The sequence below is a fragment of the Bidens hawaiensis genome, unplaced genomic scaffold (genome assembly GCF_021521415.1).
Source record: "Bidens hawaiensis isolate Kalapana, Puna unplaced genomic scaffold, B.hawaiensis_p1.1 tig00006068_1, whole genome shotgun sequence".
Classification (NCBI taxonomy): Eukaryota; Viridiplantae; Streptophyta; class Magnoliopsida; order Asterales; family Asteraceae; genus Bidens; species Bidens hawaiensis.
Window position 1 is genome coordinate 1,320,859 of NW_027491401.1, and position 23,951 is coordinate 1,344,809.

The 23,951-nt window shown below is 34.7% G+C and overlaps 2 protein-coding genes across 5 annotated transcripts; one reads left to right on the forward strand and one right to left on the reverse strand.

The window, feature by feature from the left end:
- Positions 1 to 1,293: 1,293 nt before the first annotated feature.
- LOC143631441 (SUMO-activating enzyme subunit 2-like) lies at positions 1,294 to 11,807 on the forward strand. Its single transcript, XM_077100211.1, has 11 exons — positions 1,294 to 1,494; positions 1,586 to 1,675; positions 5,263 to 5,346; positions 5,427 to 5,645; positions 5,924 to 6,025; positions 6,629 to 7,087; positions 7,267 to 7,496; positions 8,184 to 8,277; positions 9,183 to 9,365; positions 10,079 to 10,176; positions 11,092 to 11,807. Exons 1-11 carry the CDS (start codon positions 1,462 to 1,464, stop codon positions 11,459 to 11,461), a joined length of 1,962 nt encoding a protein of 653 aa, XP_076956326.1. The 5' UTR covers positions 1,294 to 1,461; the 3' UTR covers positions 11,462 to 11,807.
- Positions 11,808 to 15,862: 4,055 nt separating this feature from the next.
- Positions 15,863 to 22,392, reverse strand: LOC143631442 (uncharacterized). 4 transcript variants are annotated; one of them, XM_077100214.1, is made up of 7 exons: positions 22,364 to 22,392; positions 22,175 to 22,234; positions 21,811 to 21,869; positions 19,633 to 20,024; positions 18,770 to 18,798; positions 17,679 to 18,609; positions 15,863 to 16,049 (listed from the first exon to the last, which is right to left on the reverse strand). In XM_077100214.1, exons 4-6 carry the CDS (start codon positions 19,919 to 19,921, stop codon positions 17,698 to 17,700), a joined length of 1,230 nt encoding a protein of 409 aa, XP_076956329.1. In that variant the 5' UTR covers positions 19,922 to 20,024; positions 21,811 to 21,869; positions 22,175 to 22,234; positions 22,364 to 22,392; the 3' UTR covers positions 15,863 to 16,049; positions 17,679 to 17,697. The 4 variants fall into 4 exon arrangements, with proteins under 4 accessions (XP_076956329.1, XP_076956328.1, XP_076956330.1 ...); XM_077100213.1 differs by lacking the exons at positions 21,811 to 21,869; positions 22,364 to 22,392 and having other exon boundaries at positions 22,175 to 22,250; XM_077100215.1 differs by lacking the exons at positions 21,811 to 21,869; positions 22,175 to 22,234; positions 22,364 to 22,392 and having other exon boundaries at positions 17,673 to 18,609; positions 19,633 to 20,714.
- Positions 22,393 to 23,951: the final 1,559 nt, after the last annotated feature.

The following is a 23,951-nucleotide window of genomic DNA, read 5'->3' on the forward strand; positions in this document are numbered from 1 at the left end:
AAGGCACTAATCAAGCTTTTAATCACTGTTATCGCAAAAGTTATTAAACTTCATTTTGTTCATCTTCAACTCTTCAAGGTACGTGTTCAGGTGCTACCATCTTCCATTGATAACACCGTCTGTTCTAGCTGTGAAACAAAACGAGTTATCTCATAAGACTCAAATTTTGTTTGAAGGAACACACTCTTTATTTACTGCACTATATTTCATCTCGGTAAGACATTTTATTGCTTTCCTTTTACTTATGTGTTGTAGTTTCAGTAAGGTATTTCTATTTAATTCATATACAAACGGTATCTACAACTATAAATTAAGTAGGTTGAACATTGATGAAATAATATCAACATCAGGGTTCGGCCCATATAAAGACTAGCCTATCAGGCTGATAATAATCTTACAATTAGGGAAAAGTATCCATAGTGAACAATTAACGAGTTGTATTGTTAGATTTTTTTTTCTTCTTTCGATGCCACAAATAGATATTGATCGAATTCGTGTATGTGAACCACTACAACATGTGTTTTTTTTTATTTATTATTAAATAAATATGTTAACTTGTTATATTTTGGCATTAACAAAGTTATATTTTTACTAAGTTCACCATTAGGACGTCACAACGTTTCGTGTGTGGTACTTGGTTATATTACTAAGGACAGAGGTGCACAAAAAACCCGAAACCAAATTTTTTATATAAGGGTTTTACTACCCCGAACCCGACCCTATCCGTAGGGTATGTATATGGTATGCATTTCAATACCAAAACCCGTACCATAAACCGGACCCGATGTGCCTGGTAATACCCGAAAATCAGAACCTGCCCAATACCTGAAACCAGGTTGGTTTTACCTGATCTACACACGAAATTACCTTAAAAATACAAAAAAAAGTGTAGCCCTTTTAAAAAACCCAAATATACCCGAAAAACCCTGAAAATAGGGTTTTTCAATACTCGAAAATAGTGTATTTAAATACCTGGTTCTATACCGGACCTAAACCGAACCCGGATACATAGGGTATGATGTTTAGAGGCAATATCTAGACCCAAACTCGACCCATGTATGACCAATACCCAATTTTCTAATCTCCTCCTACCCAGTCACATCCGAACCTGGTTTCATACCCGAAACCGAAACCGGGTAAAATACACACACCACGAGGTTTTGAGTCCATTGTATATTGTCATAATAAAGTTTTATATAATTTACTATAAAACGATTACAATAAAATGACAGGCAAATGGGCAACAACCCACGCATCAATCCGTTTTGAAAAGCAAAGCCCAGCAACCACACATAAACCGTTCATTTCCATTAACCTTCATTTTCATTTCCGCTAGTCAAAACAGCGTGAAGACGACGAACACTCACATACTCATTCGCCAGATCTTTTGGCGCCTTTATTATTATTATTCTTATTATTATTACCTCTCACTTATTCACACCCACACACTCAGCCGTTTCAATGGCGTCCGTACAACAGTTATCTGCAATCAAGGTATACTGTTTAACCGATTCGACTCAAACTGTTATTAGGTTTAGTTTTAATAATTAGCTGTTTAATTAGATGAACTCGTTATTGTATCCAGGGCGCTAAGGTGCTTATGGTCGGTGCTGGTGGTATCGGTTGTGAGCTGCTTAAAACCCTAGCGTTATCAGGTTTTGAAGATATTCATATCGTAAGTCAACTGTAATAGTCTACGCGCTGTTAATGCGTGCTCTGTTTTTTATTATTATTATTATTATTATTATTATTATTATTATATCGTTATTTGTTGTTGTAAGAGGAATTAGGTTTTAGTTTACACACTCGGTTAGGTTTTCAAGTGTCTAGGGTTTTGACTGCTGAATCCTGGTGAGGTATTCATATTGTAAGAAGAATTAGGCTTAATGTTTTGAAGTATTCATATTGTAACAGGAATTAGGTTTTGAAGATGTTTATATTGCAAGTCAGGTTTTGAAGATGTTTATGTCATAAGTCAGCTAAACTAGTCTACGTGCTGTTAATGCGTGTTCTGTTTATTGTTATTATTATTATTATTATCTATATATCGTTATTTGTTGTTGTAAGAGGAATTAGGTTTTAGTTTACACACTCGTTTAGGTTTTCAAGTATCTAGGGTTTTGACTGTTGAATCCTGGTGAGGTATTCATATTGTAAGAGGAATTAGGTTTTGAAGATGTTTATATTGTAAGTCGACTATACTAGTCTACGCGTGTTAGTCCTAGTGATGCTTATTGTTATTGTATTGTTATGTGTTGTTGTATTTAGTTGTAAGAGGAATTAGGTTTTTGAGTACTTAGGGTTTTGACTGTTGAATTGTGTTGAGGTATTCATACTGTAAGAGGAATTAGGTTTTGAAGATGCTCGTATTGTAAGTCAACTGAACTAGTCTACGCGCTGTTATTGCGAGTGATATTTATTGTTATTGTATTGTTGTAAGACTCATTAGGTTTTGGTTAATGTTTACTGTTAGGTTTTTAAGTGTCTAGGGTGTTTGTTGATTTTTGGTGGAATTGATATTTTTCAGATTATGTATATTATTATTATATTGTTATGTATTGTTGTAAGAGTAAATAGGTCTTAGTTTGTACTCACTGTTAGGTTTTCAAGTGTCTAGGAGTGATTAGGTTTTGCTTTATGTTTTCAGTTAGATTTTTGAGTTTCTATGGTTTTTATTTTTGTTATGTTTGTTGAATTTTGGTGAGATTGATGTTTGAAATGAAATGTTTGTAACAGAATATAATAATGAATAGGCCTATGCTGCCGCATGCTTAACATGTAATAATTATATAGGTTACATCATTTTTGTTCAGTTTAATGATGTTATCTATCACATTTTGTTTACTTTATAATTGTTATACACTTATACTGTTATATATCGTTGTAAGAGTATATAGTATTAGTTTATGTCCACGGTTTTTAATGATGCTATGTATCACATTTGTTTAGTTTATCATTATTATACTGTTATATATTGTTGTAAGAGTATATAGGTCTTAGTTTATGCACACCGTTAGGTTTTTGAGTTTTTAGGGTTTTGTTTTGCTTTGTTTGTTGATTTTGGTGAGATTGATATTGTTTTAATTATTTGTTTGTAACAGAATCGAATGAGTAGATTAATTTGGTCACATGCTTAATATGTAATAATCATATCGGTTACATTATTTTTGTTTTGAAAATTGGATCTTCGTAATTCTAACCATGACTTATAGGTCGATAATAATTCATACTTATATATTGACCAATGATAATCCTACCTTGCAATATTGTTGTCAAGATCGATTCCTGTAGCATAATCATTGCAGATTTATACTTGATTTTCTCACAATAATGGTTATAAACGAAATGGAGAAACGTGCTAGCGAAATAGAGTAAAAATTAAATGTAAATTGAGCGTAAAATTTATTATAGTTATGCTACCAAGATATTGCCCTTGGCAACAAAAAGTGAAAGGTAGGTCAAAGTGTAAATATGGATTACTATCAGTCAATATGTGATAGTTTGGATTATTAAAATCCAATATTCATTGTTGTTCAATTTAATGATGTTACCTAAAGTATCTAGTCAGGGTTTAGGCGACCTTGTTTCTCTGCTTAATTGTGCTTTCTCTAATGATGTTACCTACAGTATGTAGTCATGGTTTTGGTGACCTTGTTTCTCTGCTTAATTGTGCTTTCTCTTCATTCTTTTGTGTCTGTTTAACCATTTATATCAGCTAACTTGACTGAATATGGATGACTATTATGTACTGATTAGATTGTGATTTGTGAGTAGGACTGTTGGAGTATGCTTTGATAAATTTTGAATGCTGGATTATGTAATAGAGGAAGTGAAAGTGTTATTACTATATCTGTTTTCTAGCATGGTTTGGTGGTTTTAGCTATTTGTTTGTGTGAAACAGCTGCTCCCAAGTGTACTTGCAGTTAAAGCAGTTGAATATTTTGTTAGAGCTTAAAGCATACATGGATTGGTAGGTCTAGATTTGCATTTTTACACCTAACTTATCATAGTTTTTTCCAGGTATGCAGCAAGTTTGATAATATAGTTTGATAGTTGTCTTTTTTGTTTTAAAGACGCTCATGGTTTCTTTTGTACTTAAAGAGTTAGACTCAAGTATGCATTTCAAGTATGACTACTGGTGGTTCCTGTTTGGTTGTAGATAATTGCATCAAATAGCTTGATATTATTTGATATATTGGTTTTACTATAATCTTATGATTTTATTTGTTTGTTCCCTGTCTAGTTTGCTAGAAATTTAATTTTGTTTTTTTGTATGAGAAGCCACTTGGTGTTGATGATATTTTCTTGCCATTTGAACTTTCAGTTTAGAGTTGTTTTTTAAACAGCTTATTTTTATTTTTATAATCAAAGATAATAAGCTTATTGAAAACAATTTGTTTCACTCTAAGGGTAACTCTATAATTTTGGAATCTCAAAGGATGGTTAGTTTGTAATAAGCAATCTCAAAACTACTTATCGTGACAACTTATATCACACTAAACTACTAAAGTAAACAGATATAGATAAGCACTTTTTTCTATTCAAACACTAATTTTATACGCATTAGAAAACACAATAAGCAGATATGTTGTTTGAACAACCAATCTCCAAGTCTCCCTCCGGACCATGCAATTTTTTTGCTTATGCAGTTGATACGATGTTTTCATGTTTCATTTTAATTATTGTTTGAACCCTCGGGTGGGCAAAAGTGAAATTGCACTAATTTTGACGTTATTTTACTAATCTCGTGGACATAAGGCACATAGCACTCAATCATCGGGACACCGGCTGATCGGTGCATGTACCCTTATCTTTCAGCTATCAACGCCACTACATGATAGCCCTGCTTGCGGTGCGCACATATGATGTATATATGTGTGAACCCTCGGGTGGGCAAAAGTGAAATTGCACTAATTTTGACGTTATTTTACTAATCTCGTGAAAATAACGTTAAAAGTGACGGACGGTTAATCAGGCATCATGTAGTGGCGTTGATAGCTGAAAGATAAGGGTACATGCACCGATCAGCCGGTGTCCCGATGATTGAGTGCTATGTGCCTTATGTCCAAGGCTTGATGCAAAACTACTATCGAGCCGGGGGTCTCACCGGAAGCAGCCTCTCTATCCCTATGGGGTAGAGGTAAGGCTGCCTACATCTTACCCTCCTCAGACCCTACCATAGCTTTGCTATTGGTGGGATATACTGAGTACGATGATGATGATTTTAATTATTGTTTGCAAATTGGTTTTAATTAATTGCAGATTGATATGGACACAATTGAAGTGAGCAACCTAAATAGGCAATTCTTATTTCGTCAAGCACACGTGGGTCAATCCAAGGCAAAAGTAAGCTGATACTATTCTTTAATCTTTATTGCTTGATGATTGCTTATTGAATTTTGTTATGTGCCTTTTGGTTTTGTCAGGTTGCTCGTGATGCTGTGCTAAAGTTTAGGCCTCAGATTAGCATTACGCCTTATCATGCTAATGTCAAAGATCCTGACTTCAATGTTGACTTTTTCAAGCAATTCAGTGTAGTTTTAAACGGACTTGACAACTTGGATGCCAGGCGGCATGTGAATCGCCTCTGCTTGGCAGCTGATGTTCCCTTGGTGGAAAGTGGTACTACTGGATTTTTGGGTCAGGTAACTGCTGTTAATCTTTTTCTTTAAATTTGGGAAAGTCAAAACTCTGACTTGCTGTTAGGTTGTCTCAAATGAATTTGGTTCTTTGTTAATCAGTCAATGATCCTTTTTTGTATTTCTTTCTTTCACTTTTTCGCTCTTGACATGTTTGTGAAATTTATTGGGCCTAGTGACAAGCATAATAAGGGCTGGTATACACATGTCTAGTATATTCATTAAGCAAAATGCGATAAACAAAGCTTTTTTTAATTGTTTTCATTTTTTTAATTTTATTTTAGGTGACTGTGCACATCAAGGGTCAAACAGAATGCTATGAATGCCAGCCCAAACCAACTCCAAAGACATATCCTGTGTGTACTATTACAAGCACCCCATCAAAGGTATTAATATGATCTTCACAAATATATCTTACTTGGGCATAGATGTAATTTTACAACTCAGAATACTAGCCTCATTCTTAATGGTAGAACGTGTTATCATGGCTTTGAAGTATAATGTATATCGAAGCTTTCTAATTGTATGTCTTGTCCTTACAGCTCAAACTACAATTAATTTGCCCTGCTCTTATAATGTGGGCTAGTTTATAACAAAACATGTTAGGATCTCAACAATGATAGTGTTTTGGGTTTTCGGTTGACCCATAACACATTTTGTTTAATCTATTTTATAAATGTAATCAGTGTTTCAAGTATGTTTGTGAAAAATGCATTATTTTGATAGTGATCCAAGCTTTTGAATAAAATGATTTAGGAGGTATTGTGCATTAAAATACACTTTGGGCAACTTTTGTCTCATTTTACTGATTTTGTTTAAAACTGTTTTTTAACATTACATGTTTTGACTTGCTTGCGATAAATATCAACCGGAACTCCTTAATCATTCTTTTTAAGTAATGGGTTGAAAGTTAAAATTGCCACTCTCAAGTTCTTAACTTATTTCTATTCTCTTTTATGTAATTTTAATGGATTGCTACATTCTTGCAGTTTGTTCATTGCATTGTATGGGCAAAAGACTTGCTATTTGCAAAGCTTTTTGGAGATAAAAACCAAGGTAATGATCTCAATGTGCGTTCTAATGACACTGCCACCTCATCAGAGCATTCAGAAGATATTTTTGAACTAAGAAAAGATGAAGACATCCAACAGTATGCAAACAGAATTTATGATCATGTTTTTGGTCACAATATTCAAACTGCTCTGTCCAATGAGGAAACATGGAAAAACCGCAACAAACCTAGGCCTATCTATGTTAAGGATGTTTTGTCTGATGAACCAACTCAACAGAATGGAAACACAGACAAAGTTTTGGTGAATGATAATTTGTCCTCATTGTCTGCAATGACATATTTGGGTTTGAAGAATCCACAAGATGTTTGGAGTCTTAAGGAGAATTCTAGGGTTTTCTTTGTTGCACTGAAATTATTCTTTTCCAAGAGGCAGAAGGTTTGTATCAGTCGTATGATTTATTTAACTCAATTCTCATTTTAGCTTTTTTATACTGACCTGTTTGGGATTAAATGTAACCCAATTCGACCCGTATATAAGTAGGTCGAAATCGCCACCTCTTGTTATGGAGCAAGGTTAATAAATCCTTATTTACCGTTTTCTGTTTTTTTTGGCAGGACATTGGGAACTTAACTTTTGACAAAGATGATTCTCTAGCTGTAGAATTTGTCACTGCAGCTGCAAACATTCGAGCAGCTTCTTTTAATATTCCTTTGCATAGTCTTTTTGACGCTAAGGGCATTGCTGGAAATATAATTCATGCAGTTGCAACAACAAATGCTATTATTGCAGGACTGATTGTGATAGAAGCAATCAAGGTGCTGCAGAAGGATGCAAAGAATTGTAGGTAAGTAGTCTTTTATGCAATTCAAGTCGAACTTGTTTTCAATAAATATATCCTAGTCATACTTAGATGTGACAATATGCACAGGTCGGGTAACAGGTTAAAATATATTTGGGATGTAAAAGGCAAGTTTGAATGTGGCTGAAATGTGGCAGGTCGGGTTGGTTTGCCTGAAAATGTTTTTTTTCTTTTCAGTTTTTAAGTTTTGAGTAAATACTTAATGTGTTAAAAGTTATGATAGTGTGGTAAGGGGTCTGGTAAAAAAAGTAGTGAGTTTAGGGACAAAACATAACGGATTAATGCGTAAACTTCCCATTATATATATATAAATATTAATAACCTGTTTTGATTGTTTTTGTCTTTCAGAAACTTTTTTAATTCACTAATTGATTTAACACATTTAAGATAAAACACAACCTAGTCTTTTTTTTTTTTTTTAATTTTAATTTTGAATAAAAATTAGTGTCTGCTATTTTTAGTTATTTTGCTAAATAGAAGTATTTTGTTACGATAGAAGCTGCACTTTTGTGCGACTATCAACGCTTTCAATCTGTCTGTCTCATTTATATTTTAGCTAAATATTTTTATGTGTCTTTTATGTAATAAAACTCAACCCCAGTTGTCTATAACACTCATCAAGGAATCAGGTGAGATTCTTCTTTTTTGATATAGTTTTTAATAACTTTGCAGAATGACATATTGTCTTGAACATCCAGCAAGGAAGATGCTCCTTATGCCTGCGGAGCCGTGGGAACAGAACAAATCCTGCTATGTTTGTTCTGAAGTAAGTTTTAACATTACCATTTCCATAAATGACACATTTGACTTATAACATTATAAGTTATAAACTATTAGTGGTGAGGGAGCTTTATTTGTTCACATAGTATTATGCTTCAAACTGCGTAAAACAGAACTACAGAAGTGAATTTACAATTTTTTTTTAATTTTAAGCTACTAGCTTTAAATTATGCACAAAATAGAAACCATCTGATAGAAACCGAAATCTAAAGTACTGAAATTGAAATGATTAGCCACATTTGAGATAGGCTTGATCTCTAAACAAAGGTAACAAATCCTAATTTTGATAAATAACCATTCGACAAGACTACCTTTATCTCTGCAGTAATTTAAAAACAAATAATAATATAAGATACACTGTCCCACAATTATCTTCTACATATCTTGTAACTGATTAGGTACGTCGGTATGTATCACCATCTTACGATTTTATACCAGTTTTAGCAAACAAACTCATGTTAACTGATTCTGCCGACTTGTCACGGGATGCCACGTATGAAAATATGGCTATCTAAAAAACTAAAAAATATCTATATATACCAGATTGAAGTAATTTTCTAAAATAATATATTTGAAAATATTTATACAAGTTTTTTATAAAACTAATTGTTAATTGTCACATCAGGTCTTTGTGACATACAAATATAGACTAAAATGACAAACCTGAAACCATATTAGCACTTTTTTAAACTTAGCAACTAAAACCGATCAGGCATTTGTTGCTACAGTAAGTAGTAAATGTAATAAATGGTAAAACAGATCTTATTTAAACAACATCAAGGAAAAGTTGGTTGCTAATTTGCATCTGAAGTCTACGGAATAAAATATTTTCAGTTCGTATTTTTTATATATCTTTTACTGAAGTTAAACTCATTTTTTTATTGAAAACAGACACCATTATTGCTTGAAGTCAATACCAATCGTGCCAAGCTGAGGGATTTGGTGGAGAATGTTGTTACATCAAAACTTGGTATGAGCTTGCCATTAATCACTCACGGCTCAAGTCTTCTTTATGAAGTTGGCGATGATTTGGAAGAAGATATGGTTGCTAATTATGCAGCAAATCTTGAGAAGGTGCGTGTTTTCACTTTTTCGAGAATAGGAAACTATGTTTTTTCTAAAATGCTAGTAGCTCTTTTTAAAGATATTAATATTATATATATGTCGAGTCAACTCATGTATTTAAATACATAAATAAACGTCTAATGATGAAAACGAGCTAGGAAATATGGAAAAGACAAAAGGTACTTTTAATGATTCGTCAGCGTGTATAGATTATAGGTGTCTATTCAAAAGAGTTCTAAGGGCATTTTAGTCATTCAACATGTTTTTTGGCATGAATAGGTATAAATAGAACTAGATACATACTTGGGTTGCCTAAGTAGCTCTAATATACTGGCGGCTTTAATGAGAAAAGTTAAATACTTGGCGGTCTCAACATACACTTGTCTGGTTAGGCCGGTTTTGGCACAAGTTTTGGGTCAAACCACTAAGGTTTTAACGGTCTCAACATACACTTGTCTGGTTAGGCCGGTTTTGGCACAAGTTTTGGGTCAAACCACTAAGGTTTTAACCGGATGGGTTAGTTGTGTCAGCCAGACTGGCCAAAACGCTTTGGTCTTAACCTTTTGAACCAGGTTTCTTGTTTTTAAAACCGTTAAAACAGACCAGAAATGCCCAAAGTATTTGGTTTTTTGGCCGACTTAAGTACCAAGTTATCCTATTATTACCATATGTAATAATTTGTTTTAATATTTTTTTTATCATTATGTTAATAATCTCCATAGGTGTTATCTGAGCTTCCATATGCAATCACCGGGGGGACAATTATTACCATTGAGGATCTTCAACAAGAACTTGTATGCAGCATCAATATCAAGCACAGGTTTGTGTTGATTAAACAGATTGTCAATCTTTATTGATGTCGGGTCCACAATATTTTCTATATTATGTTCACATTAATATATTGAACGTTAAAATTAGAGATCGTAAAACAGGTCGGGCCGTTAGTGGAACATGTCAAAGTGGGTAAAAATTTCATACGGCCATACGGGTCAGATTGGGTTAGACAAAAACTCTTTTTGTATAAAAATGTTAACGTTTTATTTTTTAGAGTGAACTACGATTTTCGTCTATGTGGTTTCTCCAAATATGCGGTTTTAGTCCAATAGTTTCAAATTTGCGCTTTTCGTCTCTGTGGTTTCATTTCGCTTACTAACCCTGTTAAGTTTTGTCGTTAAACCCATCAGCGTGCCCCTCACGTGAGGGGCAGTTTTGTCCCCTTTCTCTCCAAATAAAACCCAGTCCTAATTCACAAGCCCCTCAGGGTTGGGGTGTATTTGGGGAAAAAAGGACAAAACTGTCCCTCACGTTTTATCTTTAACTTAGCGTATAAATTATTTTTTAATGTAGTAAGCGTATATGATTTCCAATAACCGACATTATAAATAAACTGATTTAGGTGGTTTTTTTTTGTTTAAAGATATGCTTTGGTTGGCTCTAAATTAAATTATTTTAGTAACCAACATTATAAATAAACTTTTAACCAGTTTTCCCATTTTACTAGTTAATTTGTAGTTTGGTTTATGAACTCCGTATTTGGCGTGTTTTTTTTACTCGTTTGACGAGATAAACATACTTGTAAAGTATCAAGTGTGTTACAGAAATTAGATAGTATCAGTTATGATATGTACTTGACTGGATTTAGCTTTACGCTTGTTTTTGTTTTTATAACCCGTTTGCCTCGTTAAAGATAAAACGAATTACCGCATATTATTTGAATAATTTATACGTGTTTTAGGGAGGAATTTGACCAAGAGAAGGAACCGGATGGAATGGTTCTTCACGGATGGACACCGGCGGCTCCTGCAGCAGAAAACAATAAGGAAGCTACTGACAACAACGGTGCCAGCACATCATCGACATCCAAGCCAGCGCCTGAAGCCATGGAAGATGATGATGATGATGTGACAATACTCGAACCAGGAGTCGAAACAGTTTCTGCAGCAGGAAAGAAAAGAAAGCTGTCTGATGGACCCAATCTCGAAACCCCGATCGATGAAAAACGAGCTAAGAAAATACCCGACCAGCTTAAAAACGATGATGATGTCGTCGTTATGCTTGAGGACGGGAATGACGATGACATCAGCACTGTAAGCGTTATACAATAAAGAACCGTCTTTGAGACTTAATTTGTGTCGGTATTATGGAATGGTGAAGCCACCGGTCAAACTTTTTTGTTTTGGTTCAGTAAGATGGCTCATTCAGTCAGGTAAAGTAGGTTTGGTTATTTTAGTTTTTTTTTTCTTTTTAACTTTCGACTGTTTTAATTGTCAGTTTTTATGCGTATGAAACTCTGGTTTTGGCGTAAGTAGAACCGAACCTGAGGGTTGTAACAACAGGGACATTTTTAACTTCTTTTTTAAACTGGTGTGATTAAATCCTGACCGTTGGTTAGTGAATCTTATACTTCTATTGATTTCGATTTTTAATCGGTGAGAAGAGAAAGACAGGTAAGGAGCTATCTTTTTTGAAACTCGGGTTTATGTATGGATTTATAATGTGTGTATTTCATGACGTTTAGTATGAATTTATTAGGTTATATTCCTGATAATAATTCTTGTAATATGTTTGGTTTGGTTGGTACTATCGGTTATATGTAGACGTGCACAAAAAAACCGGTTCCGGAACCTAACTGGTGGAACCGAACCGGAACCGGTTCCAGTTCCAACCCGGTTGGTACAATACCCGGTTTGGGTATTTTTGTACCCGAAAATCGTACCCGGTTCTCTTATTTGTATGTCAGTATCAGTTCCAACCCGGTTCTTAATTGGAACCGGTTCGGTTCGTACCTGGAAAAACCGGTTCCGACGGGTTTTTTTTGAAGGGTCAAAAAAAAGTCAAACTAGCCGTTGGAATTGGTTCCAACGGTAATATAGCCGTTGGAACCGGTTTTTTAGACACCAATTAGCCGTTGGAACCGGTTCCAACGGTAATATAGCCGTTGGAACCGGTTTTTGAGACAATAGATCCGTTGGAACCGGTTCCAACGGTAATATAGCCGTTGGAACCGGTTTTTGATGCCCAAACCTATATATAACTTGTTTCCGCCACTTGTTTTACCACCAAACTCAAAAACAAACTAAAATACTACTCCTTTAGCAAACCCGTTCCTTTACCTGACCACCCAACTAAATATTATTTAAAAAATAATATTACAAACATTATTAAAAAATAACTATTACAAAACGATACTAAACATAACTAAAACATAAAAAACAAAGTCCGTCGTTTTAATCCGGGAATACTTATTTTTGGGTTGTAGAGCCGGACGACTCTCCCACTTCCGTTTTTTTAGCTTCCAACCTTCTTTTCTCTTGACAATACTTATTCGTATGTTTTCGTAATGTCGAGTTGGACCCTGCTTTAAGAAACTTCGAGCAATATTTGCAACGTGCCAACTCATGTGAGTCGGTCATGAGACACAAATCGTAATGAACCCAAACATCAGGGCATCTTGTTGTTTCGATCACCATAACGTCATCATTAGTTGCCATTTGTTGTCGGTTTAAGGTTAATTGTGGTTTGGAGTGTGTTTTATAGTTTTGGAATTGGTTTAACAAGTACACAAACAAATCTTGCTATTTATAGTAAGAAAATAACCTATTTGTAGTTAAAAAACCGGTTCCAACGGTCAAAAACGGCTATATAGCCGTTGTAACCGGTTCCTAACAGCTACAATATTTAAATTTCAAAAAAAACCGGTGGAACCGGTTTTTACGTAAAAACCGGTTCCGGTTCATACCCTACCCGGTTCTTAAAAGTTAGCATATCTGGGCATCGGTTCGGGTCGGGAACCGAACCGGTTCTTGATTGGAACCGGTTCCATTTTACAACCCGGTGTGAAAAAACCGGTTTCGAACCGGTTCGGGTTTTCCAGTTGAACCCGATTTGTGCACGTCTAGTTATATGTGCTTTAAAACTCACGTACGATGGTTCGTGTCTTGACATAAGTGATTTAAGTGCCTTTATACTTAACGACACACACTAAAACAGTAGGACAAAAATTTGCTATGAATACTTGTGTTAAGTTTATCAGATGGCGATTGTGCTTGCTATATAGTCCTATGTGTTACAATTGAAACATATTATGTTTTTGAGGTTCATTTAAAATTGATCTTATGAACACCCCTCTATTTATTAGATTAGAAATAAGAAACTAGAACTTTATCTACCAATCGGAGTTTGTTGGAAGTTTAAAAGGCATGAGTAAACACTAGATGATTAGTGAAAGAGAGTCCATACATGTCAAATTATTCGCTCATTTGATATTTGACCGACAAAGAATTAACTTACGTGATTATTGGCAAAGTTATGTTTGCCGTCGGGACTTTTCTGCGTTATCATGCGTGTCGTAAGACATCAAACAACTTATAATTGAGGGTGGCTTTGCTAGTAACCCACTTTGACACTCACATGTTTATATATTCTAAGCAGGTTGATGTATTCAAATGACCTTGGAACACAAAATCTAAATAAACACAAACGGACAAATCCGCCTAACTAAAGACTAGACGTGCACAAAAAAACCGGTTCCGGAACCTAACCGGTGGAACCGAACCGGAACCGGTTCCAGTTCCAACCCGGTTGAAACAATACCCGGTTTGGGTATTTTTGTACCCGAAAATCGGGACCGGTTCTACTATATATATTTCAGTACCGGTTCCAACCCGGTTCCTACCCGGTTATTATTTGGAACCGGTTCGGGTCGTACCCGGAAAAACCGGTTCCGACGGGTTTTTTTTCAAGGGTCAAACAAAAAGTCAAACTAGCCGTTGGAACCGGTTCCAACGGTAATATAGCCGTTGGAACCGGTTTTTTAGACACCAAATAGCCGTTGGAACCGGTTCCAACGGTAATTTAGCCGTTGGAACCGGTTTTTGTTGCAATATATCCGTTGGAACCGGTTCCAACGGTAATATAGCCGTTGGAACCGGTTTTTGGGCCAAACCTATATATAACTTGTTTCCATTACTTGTTTCACCATTACTTGTTTCCATTACTTGTAATTATTTGTTTTGGTTATTTGTAACTTGTTCGACTAATTATTTGTTTTGGTAAAATTATTTGTTTCGACGAAGAAGAATTGTACTATATGTTTTATTATAATTTGTTCGATTAATTTTTGTTACTTTTTTAATAACGACGAACATTTTATTTATTTAAAAACTAACTATTACAAACATTATTAACACATAAACGATACTAAACATAACAACTAAAACATAAAAAACAAAGTCCGTCGTTTTAATCCGGGAATACTTATTTTTGGGTTGTAGAGCCGGACGTCTCTCCCACTTCCTTTTTTTTATCTTCCAATCTTTTTTTCTCTCGACAATACTTATTCGTATGTTTTCGTAATGTCGAGTTGGACCCTGCTTTAAGAAACTTCGAGCAATATTTGCAACGTGCCAACTCATGTGAGTCGGTCATGAGACACAAATCGTAATGGACCCAAACATCGGGGCATCTTGTTGTTTCGATCACCATAACAACGTCATCATTGGATGCCATTTGTGGTCGGTTTAAGGTTAATTTTGGTTTGTAGTGTGTTTTATGGTTTTGGAATTGAAGTGTGTTTGATAGTTTTGAAACTTGCTATTATTAGTAAGAAAATACCCTATTTATAGTTAAAAAACCGGTTCCAACGGTCAAAAACGGCTATATAGCCGTTGGAACCGGTTCCTAACGGCTCTAATTTTTAAATTTCAAAAAAAACCGGTGGAACCGGTTTTTACGTAAAAACCGGTTCCGGTTCATACCCTACCGGTTCTTAAAAGTTCGCATATCTGGGCACCGGTTCGGGTCGGGAACCGAACCGGTTCCTGACTGGAACCGGTGTCATTCTCTACCCGGGTTGAAAAAAACCGGTTCCGAACCGGTTCGGGTTTTCAAGGTGTACCCGATTTGTGCAGCTCTACTAAAGACTACTCATAACAAGTTAATGGTAGGTTTTGACGAAAATAAGATGGAAGCAAACTTTTCCTCTATTCCGAAATAGAGACCATCCGCGCTGTGAGTTTGAAACACCCAAATACATTGACTTGTAGTCGTTACTCATCAAACTAAAGACTTGAGAGATTGTGTAATAGTACTTTTACGATGGGTCAGGTTGCTTTAAAAACTGTTTCATGCAAACTTTTGATGTTTTTGGTTTCATTTCTCATGCAGTTGTCAAGCTATATACCCAAGTCCAACGAGTTATGCATAACAGTTTACGAGTCAAAGATCCATCAAGGTAGCTTTTAGAAGACTTGGGTTTTCATTTGAAAAATAGCTAGCGACACAACTTGTTGCCCCCAATATGTATTTTAAATGACTTCGTGTTTGATGAGTAAAAAAATAAAAATAAATCCTAATTCCAATACGTAAGAACACGTAACTTAACGATTTTTCTAAAAGGGTAACCGATTTGACTTGTCCAATTATACCTGTATTAAGCATACTCAAAACCACAATATATGAAGCAACAAATCTATAAACTCTGACCAATATACATGCACACTATCCCCCATTTTTTCAAATCAATTTACAACATACAAATTACAACTTAAAACAAAATGAATGAATCTAAAATCATATTATTTTCGACACCTGTATATATATTTTGACCTATCCTTTTGACCCAGACACACTTTCAGCGCCCACGACAACGAAGGTGAAATAAGAAACATTTATGTCTTTGTTTTTATCCTCTACCTAAAAAAATCAAGAAAATTAATTAGACCACCAAAATAAATAACTTGTTTTATTTATTCAATCTCTACACATATACTATTAAACGGGCCGATGTAAGTCTGTTCACAGTTCTAAAGCAAAATAAATAACGGGTCAAATGTGTATCTTTAACACACTCATTATTTATTCAAAGATTACTAATATTATTGTAACAAAATTATTATAATGATAATTAACGCACTCATTTCTTTAGAAGCTAAATTTGATCAAAGTGACTCGACTCGTACAGCAAATGACATTTTTAACCCAAATCCATTTAGATGAGTTAGTTACTCAATCCGCCTGACCATAATCACATGATTCGCAGTACGCTCCAGTACAGGATCACAATTCGCTAGGTCCCTAAAATTTGGTACGATGGTAGGTAGGTTCATTTAGATCACTCTGGTACGATGTACCATATCATGTTAATTTTATACTTCAGTTATTCCACTTGACCAATTTGGTTCAATTTTGACCTAATTTTCTGGACCGCCAATTGCACGATCTGAATCGCGATCCAGAGCGTACCAGGATTGTGTTTGTACCGCGTTTCGGTATGAACGATCCAGATCGAAAATCGTGGGGTATAGAGCGAACCATGTAACTATGCGCCTGACGCGTCCATCTTGCGACCTCTATGTTTTAGGATAAAACATAAAAACAAGTCGCATGCAAAAAAATAATATGAAAAATTTTCCACTTCCCATTGCAAGTCCCCGGAATCAACTTGTAAGTCATATCTTAAACGAATTAGGGGTAAAATTGGCATTCTTTAATAAAAACGTATCTTACATAGTGAAGATTTTGTTTGGTTTTGCAAAATAACTTTGTGATTGGAGTAATAATCATTAGTAAATAAGCAAAGAGATGATACGTGCCTCTCCCACGTTTTCTTCTTACATGCAAATTGTTGCTAATTAACGAGTTCATTTGTTCAACTTAATATACCGTGGTACAAAAATAGGTCACGGGTTGTTTCGTCAATTTACTATTGGATGATTTGAGTATGAAAAAAATGATGGACATTGGCTCTAAATATCCATGCTTATTTCTTTATTGGTCAATTCTCTTATGTGCGGAACAATGGTATCAAGCGGTGGTGATCCGCATCCTGACACAACCACATCCTCTTCTAATGATCTGAGCCAATGAAAACCGGCTAATATGGCTTGAAACGTCGAGTTAGAAAAAGACAAAGTTGAGTCAGGGTGCGGATCACCGCCGCTCGGATACCACTAGTTCTATACAAAGAAAAAACTGACAAATCAAAGATGAACAAGGATATTTAGAGTCGATTTTGATACTTTGTGTCATTCTCAAATCATGCAAGAGCCTTTTACAGGCATACAAAAGGAAATTGAGAAATTAACCGCTAAACCATTATCTGACCCACAATCTACTAAACTAAACAAATTAATTAGTGCTTAATTAACAAACAATCTGAGTTCATGGAAGAGGCATGTATCAAGAGATTACGTGTACACGGTGAGTAACTTATGTAGTGTACAAATCACCGTGTATTTATAACAATATTAATAATAACAATGATATTATGATAATAATAATTATAATAATATTTATAATAATAATAAATGACAAGACGTGTACCTTTATAAAAGCGAAAACCTCACTCCTTGCTCGATTTGGACCAGAAAAATCTCTTTTTTCTAAACCCGTTGTCTGAAAAAGATCTATTCGGTTTGTAGCCAAAAGAAAAATGTCTTTTTAAAAACGGTTTTGCTGCACTTGAAGAGCTTTTCATGCTAGAACTCAACCCCATCACGGGACCCCTGCCATTTGTAAACTGATTAAAAATACCAGAATTGCCACCATCAACCACACGACGAATTAATTTCTTTCCGATTTTGCCCTTGAAATCCATTTCACCCGACATCTTAATAACCTTTTTTTCTCCCAAAGTACAAACGGGACATGCGGGGTCATACTTATTAATCTCGGATGTCATATTTTCCAAACACTCAGCGTGATAAACGTGCCCACAGATCAGAACGGACACAATGGGAAGCCCATTATTAGCCATGACTTTATGACTGCTCCAAGTGGACCGCTCGGTTAAAAGCTTGCAACAGATGCCACATGTCACAATCTCAACAGTTGGAGAGGAAGAAACCCTAGATCGGCTAAATCTATCACGACTGAAGCTCATAGCATCACTGTCAAAAGACCATCTATCTCTATTTGACCAGCTATCTGAAGACCCGCCATGGGACCCGATGTTTGACTTATTAGTCCACCCTGGGTGGTGCATAAAAGGAGAACCGTCTTCGGATATTGAGAAGTTTGGTGACATCATGCCACGAATTCGGCTATCTGATACTTGACGGAGTAGATGATGGTGACCTGGCGAACGGCGGGACCATCTTGACGGGGTCAAACTTGACATGGGCATAAGTTGACTTTGGGACGAAGACAAAGGAGATGCTGCTGACAAGGATGATATTGAATGTGCTGGGGTCAACATGTTGGTTGGAGACAGTTCCATAGCTACTGGAGTTTGGGTTCCCCTTGGACCTTTCGCCTTCAAAGAAACGAGAAGTTTATAGTAAATATATGATATATGTGTGTGTATGACTGAGTGTGTGTATATATATGTATGTATATGAAACTTTAAACTTTTATGAGCTATATACATGAAATCAACCCATATATATATATATATAAATTGTTTTGTAACTAACCTCATGAAGATTTTTGGAACTCAGAGTATCTGCAAGACCAAGCAGATTAATTATATTAGCAAAATAACAGACAATTATATGATGCAAATATATATTAAATAGCGGTAAATTTCTTATAATTAAAGATAATAAGAGAAACTAAGTTCGGAATATGACCAATACACGGTAACAATTTGCCTACAATACCTAATTGTATCATGTAACATTCAAGGTGCTCAAGTCATGCAGCCATTTATTTTCTACAGGTTAAAACACACATAAGCCATGATTTGGTAGTTAGATTTAGAGCCACAATTTCACAGATGGAAAGATTTAGTGAAGTATTGAGGCCGCAACCTTGTACAGATTATCTTCGAATGGAATTGTCTATAAGATTAATCTCATTATATACCTATGAAATATATTTATCTGGGCCTTGAAAAGGAAAAGAATAAAAAAACATATGCTTCAATATGTTTTGATTGCTTTAATGGTTAAAATATATAACAAAGAAACAACCGCATTCCCATTTAATAGTTATTTGTGTCAACCTATCTTTTTCAACCCGCTCCACATTGCAAAGATACTAGCGATAACATAAATATGTGGCTAAATAAGACAACTTTCATGTATGAGTTCAGCAAATCAGTAAAGCCCTAATGGGTCAAACAAGAAGCTCAAATGAGTCAAACAAGAAATTAATTGAATTAGCACTTGAAACTTAAAATACAGAATCATTTCATTTGTTGTAACTGATAAACTGCAAAAAGACTCAACGAAAGTAACTAATACTAACAGTAACATGGCAACAGGGTCAATAATTTAACAATGCTTGTAACAGCCCAAATACATGCGATGCATTTTTTTAATGAAGATAAACTCACCTAATTGAGGAAGCCCAATCTCTTCAGAAAGTGGTGATTTTTGCCACGTCAGACTTCTAGAGCTGTCCAACGGGCTGCCTTCTGTCGCATAAGCAGTTTCCACAGTTGTATGAGACTTATTATCCAACCTGTCATTAATGGATGAGTCTTCACCTGCCACACACCCACGGTTATCCCACCTAAAGCTCCATGATGGCGAATACCGATCATTTCTTGTAATAATAATATCATTACTAGATCGATCTGTTATAGTTCTATCTCTAGCAGCAACACAACAGGCAGACCCCATCCTCACTCACATGAAAATTTGGAACAATAAGTTCAATAACCAACAATCCCACTAGAGATTATAATATGTTCTTGCTTGCACCAATTATTGTTTCCCGTAAAAGCTGAATATTCAATAATATGATATTAAACATCAGAGCTTGTAATAAGAATAAAATCAATCCACATGCAAACCTGCAACTAAAAGGGACATATTCTACTTTTGCAGGCTTACAGAATCAACAAACTGACACAATGCAAAAGGTGTGATTAAAGATAAAAAAGCTAGATGCATTCCTCCCCATGGAAGGAAGGTTCATGGAACTTTATATAAAATTAATTGGAACCAATAGACACAATTATTGAAGCATAAAATATGTCTTTTGTTAAATAAGTAAAGAATTAAACAGTCTATTCAAGAAATGCATATATTCTCTTTTAATTTTAATGCTAAAGTATCATTTCAGCCATTAGTACACGCTCAATTAACCAAAAGTTGGACCTAATAAAAAGTTAAAACAAAAGTAAAGGACAAAATGAAAATATTTAAACTCCAAAATGCGACAAGTACAACTGTTAATGATGAGATGGATATTACAATGGTGAAATAGTAGATTGAATGCCCTAAAATAACACAACAATCATTACAAATTTCTACAACCTGCAACTAGAGGTTCAAATACCTGTTAACCAGTTTTCGGAATTTCGGTTACTAACCGTAACCGGTTATTGGTCAAACAGTAAAAAAGTTACAGTTCCTAACCGGTTTTTGAGTGGAAAATCCCTAACGTGTGTAACCAGTTTGGTTCGTTCATTAATCGGTTAACCAATAATAACCTATTGAAGTTAACCTTATTACCTATGTTCGGTTAACCTGATCTAAACTGGTTATTGATCGAAACTCCTAACCAGTTCCAAATCTATGGTTATTTTCCGTTACTAACAGGTTTCGGTTCGGTTTTCTGGTTAGGATTTGCACCTCTACCTGCAACCTCTAATATTAATACCTAAATATTAACAGAATTCAGTTAACAGGTAACCAGACAAGGTTTTAACTCATCATAATTGACTCTGAATCTAACAAAAAGCTAATTACTCAACAATATGAATATACGATCCTACACCTCACATCACAACAAATTTCCGGTTCCTAATCTTCTTCACAAAAAAAAAAAAAAAAAAAACTACATATAAATAATAACAAAAATTCACCTGAAGTGCAATCAACTTGCTGACTTGCAGAACGAACGAGAGCTTCGAGTCCACAGTCGACGAAACCCTGGAAATACGATACAATCACTTCAGAGCTAGCTGAGATCCGAAATTTTCGCTGACAAACAATTAATCGATTATATAAAAGACGGTTTTTCCAATTTAACATAAAAACTAGCACACCTAATCATCTTAACCACTAAATTCAATATATATACATAAATATCAATGGAATTCAATCAACATGTAACCAGAAACAATTAAAACTCATTTTAAAATGTATATAACAAAAACCTAATTACTCGAACAATTAAACTACACAATCCTAATCACAGCACAATCATTTCCCGGTATATTAATAACAAAAACTAACCTAAAATTCACCTGAAATGTGTATTCAACTGCCGATTCACAGAACGAAGAGTCAGAAACCCTAGAAATACGATTCGAACAGTTCAGAGCAAGCTGAAATCCGAAATTATAGCTGATAACCGATTAATAGGTCCAAATTAACATACCTAATCATATTAATCACTAAATTCAATACATGCATATACATATATACCTAAACATTAACAAAATTCAACTAAAACTCATCAAAACTGAATCTAACAAAAACCTAATCACTCGAACAATAACACTACACGATCCTAATCACACCGCAATCAATTTCCGGTAATATTAATAACAAAAATTCACCGAAAGTGTGAATTCAACTGCCGATTAACAAACCGAACGAGTCCGCAGTCGACAAAACCCTAGACACACGATTCAAACACTTCAGAGCAAGCCGATATTCAAAACTATCGCCGACAAACGATTAATCGATTAAATAACAGATAATTACTCCTAATTAACATAAAACTAACACACCTAATCATATTAACCACTAAATCCAATACATACATGTACATACATATACATATACACCTAAACATTAACGGAATTCAATCTAACAAAAGCCTAATCACTCGAACAATAACACTACACGATCCTAATCACAGCGCAATCAATTTCCAGTAATATTATTAACAAAACTTAACCTAATATTCATAATATTCACCTGAAGTGTATATTCAACTGCCGATTTGTAAAACGAACGAGAGCTTCGAGTCCGCAGTAGCTGAGATCCGATATTATAACCGATAAACGATTAATATGTCCAGATTAACGTACCTAATCATATTAACCACTGAATTTGATAAATATAGATACATATATACATATATATATATGTATTGAATATGAATACCTGTGAGAGTGATATGATATAACCCTAGGTTTTGAACCGTTCGATCGATGTGTGTGTGTGTGTTTTAGAGTGTGTGTTTGTGAGTGTGTGTGAGAGAGAATTGGATTCTGTTAATGGTGGAGCGAAAGTCGTTTTTAGATGGGTTGCAGACTAACGGCGTTAGTGATTTGCCGTTAGATGAGAAGCTGTTTTTAATTGTAGTCCCTGAAGTTTTAGATACTGCTACTTTTTTTTATCTGTCACGTAAGGTCAGTTTGGTTATGGTCGGTTGACCATAGGTTTGTTAAACTTCGGTTGTGGGTCGGTTTTGGTTAAGTGTCCGGTGTATATTTTTTTCTCTTTCTTTAAGTTGAAAATGGTTCGGTTATGGTGTTTAAAGCTCAATTATGAAATTTCGTAGCTGATATATGTTGGTTTCAAGATTGATTATGGTGTTTTAGATTATGTTATAAATGGTTGTAGCATAAATTTTAAATGTTCGAGTTGAAATGGAGGTATAAAGTTGGAAAAAACACAAACATACAAAGTTAGGTTTGGTTTTGGTTAAAATTGGTTAACGATAACATATTAGTTGTAACCATAACCAAATGTTCGGTTTAGTTATATTTAGTTAAGCATAACCGTTGTTTTTGTTTGGTTATGGTTAATTTCGGTTAATGATTCGGTTTTGGTTATGGTTGGGTTTTTCTTCACTCCATCTTCTTGGAATTTCACTATTTTTATAAAACATATGAGACATGAAAACACAGACACGACTTTTGATGGGTGATATGAAAATGATTCGTTACAATCACAATATAATGTTATTGTGATATGGCATGTCTTAGCCGGAACCGGACCATTTCCCAGTTCATTAGTAGTGTTATGTTATGTTGTTGGTTTACTTTTACATTTGTGTATTTTCATTTGTTTCTAGTGTTTTCATTCTTGTGTTTGTATTTAATTTTGGGTTCATGTTTGTGTTGTTTTCGTGTGTTAGATTTTTAGGGTTCATTTTATCTGTGTTTTTTTTCATTTATTAGAGTTAACGGAAGTTAAGCTTAGAGCCCAAACCTTTTATAAAATTGAAATAAAAAAGTTATTACTTTTAAAATTTTAATAAAAAACAAAGTAATTTGCCCAAATGTAGTTTTTATTTGTTTCCAGTGGTGTAAATGAGCTAAGCCCAATCTCGTTTTGACTTACTACAGATCAAGCTTAACTCGTTTCGAGCTATTTTTATAAATCTCAAGCTTGGCTTGTAAGTTATTTTTATAAGCTCAGGCTTAGCTCTTTTGTTATTTAATAAGTAATTTATGTACGTTTTTAATTACTTTTAAAAATTTTGTAAAAAAAAATAACACATGAGCCTAAGCTTGGACATGCAATGTGAATTAAATGTAAGGAAGTCTAAAATTCAACGAGCTCATACATAAATCATACAAGTCTCGAGCTTAGGCTCGACAACTAAATGAGCTTTATATGAGGCCCGAGCTTGATCGAGCTTGAAAAAGCTATTCTCGTTTCAAATTTTTATCGATCCAATTTCGAATAGTTCATGAGCAGCTTGCCTTATTTGCATCTTGTTGGTTTCTAATGCAACTATCTA